This window comes from Polyodon spathula, chromosome 4, assembly GCF_017654505.1.
Source record: "Polyodon spathula isolate WHYD16114869_AA chromosome 4, ASM1765450v1, whole genome shotgun sequence".
Classification (NCBI taxonomy): domain Eukaryota; kingdom Metazoa; phylum Chordata; class Actinopteri; order Acipenseriformes; family Polyodontidae; genus Polyodon; species Polyodon spathula.
In genome coordinates this window covers 1590675-1601270 of record NC_054537.1, presented here as the reverse complement: position 1 = coordinate 1601270, position 10596 = coordinate 1590675, and the positions used below count along the sequence as shown (strand labels likewise).

Genomic DNA, 10596 nt, shown 5'->3' with positions numbered 1-10596 from the left:
TGATTAACTGGTACAGTATAGTTCACAGATGTGCAGTTTGATTAACTGGTACAGTATAGTGGGGAGGTGTGCACAGATGTGCAGTTTGATTAACTGGTACAGTATAGTGGGGAGGTGTGCACAGATGTGCAGTTTGATTAACTGGTTCAGTGTAGTGGGGAGGTGTTCACAGATGTGCAGTTTTATTAACTGGTACAGTATAGTGGGGAGGTGTGCACAGATGTGCAGTTTGATTAACTGGCTTGCTAGTTGCAGCCATCAAGATCACTTTCAATTGAAGAGTCTGCTTCCCCTGTTGTCCTGAAGACTCTGCTGAGGTGAAATGATCCAGGACCTGACTGAGTAACAGCCAATATTTGAACAACATTAAAACTGTTATTGAAACTGGCAAAGCTTGCAGGCAATGAAACACCTGCCAGTATATACTTCAACAAATTCAACATAAATATTGGATCTGGCAACGCACACACTGAATGAAATAACTGTCAATTATTTCAAGAAAATGAAAATCTGTATTGATACACAGGCGTGGAAGGAGCCAGCCAAATTCACTAATCCATATTCAAAGTAAAGTTCAGGTGCAAAACCAAGCTCGTAATGTTACACTTTCAGCAAAACATAGTGTTTCTATCGTCGAGTAATTTGAGTGTAGGAAAGGCCAGTCACCACCAGATGTCAGTCACAGTATGTGTTACGTTTGTTTTCAGCAGCCACGGCACTTTCTTTTTCATTTTCTCTTCGTTGGTTGGTAACTTCATTCCGCTGCTGTGTGTCACAGTGTGATGCAGCCAGTGAAGTGTGGGCATGTCTGCGGGCTGGAGGCCGCTGTTTCGCTCCGGGTTTCTCGGCGGGTTTGTTTGGGGTGCTGCTGTCTCGACTGCATCATGTGCCACAGCGCTGCGTCTTTATCAGCGCACAGACTGCGCTCAGTTTCCAGAGGAGGACGGCAGTGGTAAGAAGACGAGATCAAAGTAAACAATGCATATAAAAGAGCGCCAAACTCACTGACTGGTGTATGACACAACACCCTATTATTTACATTAACGTAATATATTACTTGCAATACTTCAGATATGCGTTAAACTAAAGAGACGTTGTGTTACCCTTTTTATTATTATTACTGCCCTTTCAAACATGCACGGTGCAATCTCTGTGAAGCTGTACTCAGGGGTACTGAATAGGCGGACCGCCAAGTCATGCTGATCTGTGTTTTTACTGGCATTCACCTCGGAAATGCTGTCCGTTTTTCAGTACAGTAGGTTTCGCTGTGATAGTAAGTAGCAGATAGTCAGTGCGAGCTATGAATGAAACAAAATGTACAAGTGAACGCAAATATAGTGAAACTCAGTCCCTTCTCTGTGGCTGATAAAACAGATACAGTTAAGATAGCATTTTTATACCTATGGTAAGAGTTTAGAAAGTCGCACTTCACAAAGACCAGGACAGCAATGACGAGGACCGGTGCTACAGCCCGTTTTTATTAAGGAGATTTTCCAAACCGCTTAAAAAATATTATCGATAAAACATATAATATTTTTAAAAACACACACGAGTCAACACGCATTTGTGTTATTGCTGACTCAGGGAAAGCCTACTGTACTACTCGTGGGTATTAAACTTCACTTTGCAAACAGTAGCGCAACGGAACCCCGGTCACGATAGAGCCACCAAAAAGTGCTATTTGTGAGCAATGACATTGCCGATTGTATTGGTCATTAAAGTTGTCACGATCCATGGCAGGCTTCCAACACGTGCAGTTCAAATGTTTCCTGCCTTAAGCATCTGCAGAACACATTATGTGTGCGGATATTCGTTCTCCAACACGAACATTATTAATATTAATATCAGCGTTCTGCCCTGACTGATGCAAATCTGCCTTCTCACACTTACTGCGAGTATTTATTCACTTGAAAGAAAAAGCACAGGGATTTCTCTCAGTTCGTTTGTTTCTTGTTATTTATATTTGCTACAATCTGCTTTGCTTTTGCAATGGTGAAACACGTTTGGCTCTACTAACACAGACACAGTAGTTAAACAATGCTATGCTTATGGCAGGGAAAGAACTCACGCAGTAACAAGTCAGTAAAGAATGCAGACCAGTGAAAACGAGACTTTTGATTCTCCCAAAACCTCTTTAAACCTAGTGATGAACTCTCAAACCAACAACGTGTAAAAATGAGATTTGTGTAGCTCAGTGTTTGTTTGTTGGTATGGGGATGACAGTGTGCTCGGGACCTTGGCCTTGCTGTAGCCAAGAATTGTGGACCTTCACTAAAATAGAGTACCTCTGCTGTACACAATGCTGTCAGAACAATGTTAATACAAGCTGTGAACGAGCCGTATGCAACAAAACATTGCAATCCTACAACTTTAAGAAAATATTTTTAAAACATGTTGGTATAAAACTTTATTTTTGTAATTTTATAGAAGCACTGGAAGATCGAGAGCTTTGTCGATATGGCCTGCCATTGACAGGTGCAGAAATTCGATATTACTCAAACCACACGTTATCCTATGATCAGACCAAAAGAATACCGAGGTGGGTGTTGGAACACATCTCCCATGAAAAGTTGTTTGGTAAGTAACGGTGAAATGCAATATTCATTTCTCTTACAGTGTATTTATTTTCAGTTTTATAAAAGAGTTTTCAACTATTCCGTTTAATCTTTGTAACTGGCGTATCATTTCCAGAAGATGCCAGGCCATCACGTTTTTCTACTTGATTAGTTGTAGTTTTGCCTTAGAATTGTGATTGATCGCTTTGAAGTTACTCATGAAAGATGATGTTTGTTAGAAAAACTGACTTTTTATTTCCTGGCATCTTAATGGCTAGTACCCTTGGCAGGAGTGTACATTAACTTTCAATAGAAATAAAATACCGGCATTAGCGCCTTTTCACTGGACAGATATCCTTGAGCCACCTAATTTAAACCACAAAACTTGTTTCTGTCTTTTTTTTTTTTTCTCTCGTAATGGTTGCCTATTTTCTAAGTGCAATAAGACCCTCCAGGGTGGGCGTTGTGGGAAACACAGAACCTTTCAGGGGCTATAAGGACCTTCGCCTGTGACGGGCCTCATTACGTCCTTGGGCAGGCCGCTGTTGCCCAATACTGCCCGCCCTGTCGGGTCTTATTGCTTACTCGACCCTCGTATCTACCTTGATTGAGTGAAATGGCAGCTGTTGATAATTGAAATAGACCCCATACAATATAAGATACGCTCACATGGTCAGGTTGTGCTGCAGAGTAACATGTTTCCCAACGGCTGTATTGTAATGATCTGAACAGTTTCGGATCAGAATGCTCCCCCCTTTATTTAACCTGTATCAATCCTGCTGGGGTTTATTGACCCTCTTGTAACATGCAATACAAATACATTTAAATGAGGGTGGCAGTGTCACAGAATATATGTTCCCACAGGACCGAATATTCATTCCCCTAGGAACCAATATTCAGGAATATTGTTTCCCCATCTGAATATTTGTACCCCCCTTATTGTTTTGTATTAAAAGTAGTCTTTCTTTGCAAAATATTATACTTCATTTTAAGACCACTTGCCCTAACCATAATCCTAACCCTAAACTTGTACCATCTGGAGCCCTCTGACAAGTCCAGTCTCGCCTACAGTAATACATGAGAACAGCCTTCAAACATTACTCCCATATACTGGCATTCCACATGCATCATTTACATACAAGTAAAAATAACAGAAGCATGCAGGGGCAACAAATGTTCACTGGTGGAACAGATATTCACTCCCTTGGGGGTACAAAGAGACAAGGACCAGGGGAACCAAGTCCCCAGTAATGTTGTTGAAGCTGACACCCAGGGATCCTTCAAGAAGCTGCTTGATGAGATTCTGGGATCAATAAGCTACTAACAACCAAACGAACAAGATGGACCAAATGGCCTCCTCTCGTTTGTAACCTTTCTTGTGTTCTTGTGTTTTTGTTCTTGTGTTCTCGAATGTTGGTTTGCACCAGTGATCCAGTCCAGTGTTCATTGTGAACTTATGTTGCAGGAAAGGCTGATCGGAAGCACTGCAGGTTTAAGCCTGATCCCCATGTCCCTCTTCTCTTCACGGCTGTGAATGAGGACTACCTGGGGAGCGGCTGGTCTCGGGGGCACATGGCTCCAGCCGGGGACAACAAGTGCTCAGGGGTACAGTAGGGTTATCCATCTCTTCATACGCAGTCTGTAAGGGCTGATCCCAGCCAGCGTTGAGTTCAAGTGCAAGTGTGTCTAAATGAGATCACTGTGTTTTAATATAGTTGCAAAGTATTTGCGTTTGGCAGAATGTATTTGACAAATGCATTTAGCAAGTGTGACTATTTAAGTAATTGCAGAGTTAATTGAGAACTTACAAGTGTTTGAAGTCATTTCAGAACTCTTAACTGATTATATGACAAACCTGATTACAGGAGGCTGTTTGAATTGAGAGAGAAAAGCTTCCAGGTTTTGTTTCTTTTGCAGTTATTGGCGAGGCGTTTAAGTTTATATATATATATATAAAAACGTGTATAAAATATATATATATATATGAGAGCGAGAGAGAGAGAGATCTATATATATATATATATATATATATATGTGTATGTATGTATGTGAAGTCTCAATTGCATTTGTAATTAAAAGCAGCTAAGGTGCACGTATTTGTATTTGCATGTGCATTTGTAAGATTGGAATGCAGTTGTACTCAACTCTGATCCAAACCCTTTGAGACCCTGTTCAGGTTAGGTATTTGCTACTCTGTTCAGAGTTACTAATCGTAATAGAGAAATACTCTAAAGAACTTTGTACATTTCAGTGGTGAATGGTTTGACTTCACTGTTAGGCTTTCTCAATGTCTTCAATCTGAAGGACAAACTTTTCCACAGCAAGTCTTTGACAGACCTTTTGAACATTAAGAAAGCCTTACATACATAGAGTGGAAACGATTTGTCTTTGAATTTCATAAAGTTTCTATAAAAATGCTGTTTTATGTTTTTAATTCCTTGGATTTCTTTAGAAAACAACAATAACTTTGTGTAAATGTTTAACATACCTGTCATAGAATTATAAAACTGGGTTTCTACAGCCGTTGCAACATGCATGTGATTATCATTATAATAGGCCAGTTTGGACTGTCAGGGTTCAGATTTGCTAGAGACACTAACTACGTTTACATTTTTGCTTGCATAAAGATTAAAAAGTGTCTGTTTTCTTAAGAGAATTCATTTTTAAAATCTTTTTGTTTTAAATCAATAGCAATCGATGGCAGAAACATTTTACCTGTCTAACATCGTGCCACAAAACTTTGAAAACAATGCAGGATTCTGGAACAGGTAAGCGCTGCTCTTTGTAGCTTTGTTGTACTGATAGAAAGGGAAGAGCTTGTAAAACTACTTTGAAATGTTTTGGTGCAGAGTTAAGTTTTGATGGGTCATAATTTGCTTTGACCTACAGACAGTCGGTTAGATTTGTGCTGGGTGTGTTTTTTTTACAGGCTGGAAATGTACTGCCGGGAGCTGACAGAGAGGTTTGACAATGTGTGGATCATTTCAGGACCTTTGACCTTGCCAGAAGTGGGGAGTGATGGGAAGAAAGCAGTCACCTACCAGGTCATTTGTTTTATATTTTTTGTTTCTTGTTGGACCCACAGCTGAAAGTGAGGAAACCTCAAAAGAATGTGGTTTGTTCTTGATGTTGTTTATTTTCAGTTTTGAATATTTTTCTTTTTTTTTTTTAACATTTTCTTTCTCTTTTCTGATAAGGTGGCTCTAATGAAACTTTGGAGTAAAAGACTTTTTGAATTTCCCCATTTGCCTCTTCAGAGTCAAAGCATTTATTTTACTACCAGTTAATAAAGAAAATAGACTGTTGTTGACATCTGTTGATTTACCAATATGTACTGTATGGCCATGTGGGAATGTTGCCCACCCCTGTGTATATTTTGTGTTATGTGTTGTTAATGTTGGTGTATAGTCATTGATACACAGGATATAAATGGGTCTGTGTAACACGAGTGTTTACAATGTATATTTGTATTTAGACACAAGGATTGCACAGCACTTCAAGTGCAGGTAAATGTAATAATGTGCGAGCACGGGAAATTGCACTTTATTAATTCATGTGATTAGCATTCAAGTCTCGGTACAGCTGCATAAAAGCAGCATGTTTTCACTCACTCGGGGTTGTGTGTTCGGTGAGTGTAGAACAGGATTGGAGACGGAGGTAATAATCATAGTAATAGTTAAATATCAGCTCACCGTGTTTGTCTGTGTCGTCCGTTTTGTTTGTCTCTATTTTGGCGAAAGTGCCGTGTCCTGTGTTTTGTTTGTCTTTACAACCTTTTATTTTCTGTCTGTTCATTTTTAAATGCTGAGCGAAACCAATCGCTCAGCTCCTCCCAACTCCACCTCTGTTTATTTTTTGGTTCCTGGTTCTGGTCTGACGTCCCACATTACAGCCGTCTTTGTGACAGGCCAGTATAGATAATTATCAATTTCTGTGAATATGCGGCTCAAATGCTGTCAGAATATCTAATGCATTTATTTAGGATAAGTCATGAACGGGCATGCACATTACATACCGGAACGCAGAGTAATTTAAATTTTAAAACCCAAAACAGTCAAACTGACTGGCTTAGCGCTTCTGGTGTTAATAAAACTGCAGTATGTCGCAATACAAAAAGCTTTGTACTTGTTTAATGTTATCCTCCTAATGGTCTCCAGATCTGTCATGGTATAACTGCAGATTGTTTTCCATTCTGTTCTGATAACTGAGACTGGATTCAGTGCAGCTACTCTGCCATGGAAATGCACATAATCCCTAGACTAGTGGGCAGGGGATTCATCCATTATTGCTTCCAAAACAAACACATTGCCTCCAGCTTTCCTAATGGCATCAATCAGAATGGCTGGCTGCCATGGAGTCCTGTCTGCCACTATTGTGAACTGGGACTCCTGCTCCAACAGTCTGTATGTCTCACATTGTTACCTGTGTCTTGAACTTATTTCACATAATCAGTCACTGTAATGCACTTTACTTTGATACATGGGTGAAAGAGCTCCGTCTGTTGACTGAATTCTGTCTAAATGGCTTCTTCCAGGCTCATTCATATGATTAGTGTAGAAACGCCAAAAAAAATCTGTGGTGGGGGGAACTGTAATGCTTTCGCACGGACTATATTAGTATATTTTTCTCCTTTTGAACTTGATTGAGACCCTAGGCTCCTGACCCATAGAGCACAGGGGAGGCAAGCTGTCTATTTTGCCACTTTGCTTTTTTTGCACTGTGCAAACACTATTATTCTATGTTTTGTTAGGGTTTTGCCTGTAAACGGTTTAAAATATGGAAAAAAACTAGTATTCATTCATAAGACGCCATAAATCCAACATTAAAAATGAATAAATAAAACCCCACAATGAAACGGCCCCCCACACTAACATTGGTTTGACTCAGAATAGTCCGCTCTGCACTACGTTTTCAGCAGTGTGACTGCAACAGAAGATGCTGGGCAGTTTGGATACTACAAAAAAAATAAAAAGATTCATTAAATACAGGCTAAGTAATTGTTAGTTTAGTTTGTTTTATTCTCTGTTAATGATATTCAGACAGATATTTATGTGTTTGTTTTAAACAAGGGTGTTAGTAGGCTTGTGTTGCTGCAGGGTCATGAACGGGTTTAAGTTCAAATCAACTCTAAGTAAAATGTTACTGCTGTTAAGCGCTGGTAATACTCTGAAGCCGTGGTATTGCAAAATAACAGAATCCCCTTTTTTACTTTAGAAATGTTTTGATTTTCATTAAAAACTTGTTCTTTTTTAAATTAATTTTCAGCTTTCATATTGAAGCTTTCTGTGTACGACTCATTAAAGCAAACCAAGTAGGAATTTGCTTGAGACGTTGTTCAAGTCAAGTAAGCTTATTTGTGTATAAATAATGACAATAGTTTAATCTTAGTTTACAGGCACGCACCTGAATTGTAAGGTAATTAAGCTGTTTGCATATACTCTCCCCTCCATTCTGCGCACTGCCAGCCCTGGTTAAAGATGAAAATAATGTACCTTATCCAAAGCAAGTGTGAAACTTGCCTGAATATTAAAGTCAAAAATGTAAATATTTTAAAACTAGCAAGAAATGACTTGTTGCACTAGCAGCAGTTCCATGATTGTTTTACATTGTTGTTTTGCCCTCTGACTCAATGGACCATATTTAGAAGCTGCCAGCACAAAGGCACCATTTCTTAGAGTAATAAGATCATTGTAATGGTATAAAACAAGAACCAACCCTTGACTGGTCCTTCCTGCAACTAAGTTTCTACTGTAGAAATTGTTTTATTTACTGTATTTTTATACAGTAAAACCGTGCTTTTGACATGGCAAGTATTTTGAACTGCCTTACTTGGGGAATAATTACCTCACCCGATTACCTAAAGAACAGTGCTTGCTTTCTTTGTTTGTTTAATGCTTTCCTTTAATAAACTGCATGTGTGAATTCTAGGTGCAGCTCTGTGCAGAGACTTGTATGTATTTGTGTTTAATGCGTGCTCAGTAAGTACATATTGTACATTTTATGCTGAAACATCTGCCCAACTTGTAGGATTGCAATTACTGAAACCGTAACTTCACAACAACAAGGTTTGCTTGGTTTCTTAGAGCTTCTTAATTGTAAAAAAATTAAAATAAAATGAGTTTTGAAGGTAAATGTCAGTTGCCCCATTTTGTCTCCAGAGGGCAGTATAGCACTTTACAGATCAGTGTTGAGTTTGAATATCCCAGTGCTCATATGAAGGCAGTGCAGTGCTATTGGCCCTGCTGTTAGAATGTAAAGTGCAGCATTCACAAAGGGTTTTTATCAGAACACCACCTCGCTGCTAAGTTGGTGTCTCATGGTGGTTTTCAGTTGCACCAGTAGAGGGTATTTTGAGGACCCTCTCAGTCCTGAATTATTTCTGTGTAGTCCTTTTATTAAGTATGCATGACAACAGGATAAACATTTTTACTTCTATTTCTACACTGCCTCAGACTGGGTCCTAAGAGTCCCAAGAGGCTCCTACAGGATTTCTGAGGGCAGATGTTAACGTACAGTGCTAAGAGAAGGTGGGAGACTGCTAGGACTGAAAGGGTTAAGTTCCGTTACTGGTGTCCAATGAAACTTATCTGTTTTACAGCTGCTCTTTCTTTTCCTGGCCATTTCAGTGATGCAGGTCAATTTGACTTCACTAACTCATCACTAACCCTTCCGTCAGTTGTTCAATGGCCCTTACGTGCGTGATGCTCTGAGTATGCAGTTTAACCTAAACAAGGTTTGATGTAGCGGTTTGTTTCTAGAACTAAACCCTTTTAATGACTGTCCTCCTCTTTCATTGCTAGGTGATTGATGACTGTCCTCCTCTTTCATTGCTAGGTGATTGGGAAAGGTAATGTGGCAGTACCCACACACCTTTACAAAGTCATTCTGGCACAAAGGAGTGACACTTCTTCTGAGCCCTTAGCACTGGGGGGCTTTGTGGTGCCCAACAAACCAATAGGCTTTGACCGTCCACTGACAGAGTTCCAGGTGAGTCTTGTAGACCTGGAGAAGATGAGTGGGCTGAGCTTCTTCCCCCTACTAGATAAGACCCAACCAGTCCAGAACATCTGCGAAGCAGACACCTGCAAGCTGATGGGCTTCAAGGAGTTCACTCTCTATATAACCAGCCGCAAGGTGAGCAGCGCCAGGACTCTGCCCAAGCTGGAGAAAGCCATGTCTGAGCTGAAGGGGCTGGCCATTGAACCGGATGCTTATCTCCTCAGTCTGTACGAAACTAAGAAGAAGGAGCTGGCGGGTGCCGGGAGCCGGGAAGACAAGTCTGGATGATTAGCAAAGCTGGACACTGCAGAAGGGCACAAGCTGTCAGCACATGAATTCTGAACTGCAAGGGTCTGAGTGTTGATTCTGTAGAGCACATTTTATTGTTAATGTTTTTTTTTTTAATTTGTGTCCAGTCCAGAGACAGTCTGCAGTTCTCAAACTTCTCTTTTATTAAAGGCTAAGTTATGCCCAAGTTACATCCTTTGTGGTTCTTCAGAGCTGTTCTAGCTGGTTTGCATCACATTTTTCATATTTTGTCTTTTTTAGATTACCATTACATTTTATCTGTACAGAAGTATTTTTTTATTGAAGAAGTCACATTGATAGTGACTTGTATTCTTTGACTTGGGCACTGAAACGAGCATTGTAACTTGTTGATTTGGTCAATTGGTAGTTTTGTAGAATCTGTGATGGAATAGGAGCCATCTCTGTCCCTGTAGTTCCAAATAGATTGTTCCAGTGTGAACACAATGAGAGAGGGAGACAGACGCTGACACTTCCCAATGCAGACATCACATTGAAACTTTGAATTTCACCATCCAAAAAGCCAAAAGCATTGTGGTTTTGGTATGCTACAAAGAAAGTTTTTCAAGGCTATTAATGTTTTGAAAATTCTATTGGTTTATCAATTGCTGGTAATGTGCTTTTAAAGCTGCAGGTGCTTACAGTAGGTCATGCACAGCGCGTATTGATTCAGAAGCTCTTCATGTTATATGACATGTACAGTGTAGCTGCAGGTGCTGAGGGTCGCTACTCTTAC

At 39.9% G+C, this 10596-nt stretch overlaps 1 protein-coding gene across 1 annotated transcript; it reads left to right on the top strand.

The window, feature by feature from the left end:
- The first annotated feature begins 758 nt into the window (after positions 1 to 758).
- Positions 759 to 10029, top strand: LOC121314043 (nuclease EXOG, mitochondrial-like). The gene is made up of 6 exons (XM_041246828.1): positions 759 to 952; positions 2428 to 2577; positions 4021 to 4160; positions 5247 to 5323; positions 5485 to 5599; positions 9390 to 10029. The coding sequence occupies exons 1-6, from the start codon at positions 805 to 807 to the stop codon at positions 9840 to 9842; spliced, it is 1083 nt and encodes a 360-aa protein (XP_041102762.1). The 5' UTR covers positions 759 to 804; the 3' UTR covers positions 9843 to 10029.
- Positions 10030 to 10596: the final 567 nt, after the last annotated feature.

Coding starts and splice junctions, on each gene's coding strand:
- LOC121314043 (XM_041246828.1), top strand. CDS start 805: ATGTCTGCGGGCTGGAGGCCGCTGTTTCGCTCCGGGTTTCTCGGCGGG. Junction 953..2,427: donor TCCAGAGGAGGACGGCAGTG/GTAAGAAGACGA, acceptor GTAATTTTATAG/AAGCACTGGAAGATCGAGAG. Junction 4,161..5,246: donor GGGACAACAAGTGCTCAGGG/GTACAGTAGGGT, acceptor TTAAATCAATAG/CAATCGATGGCAGAAACATT.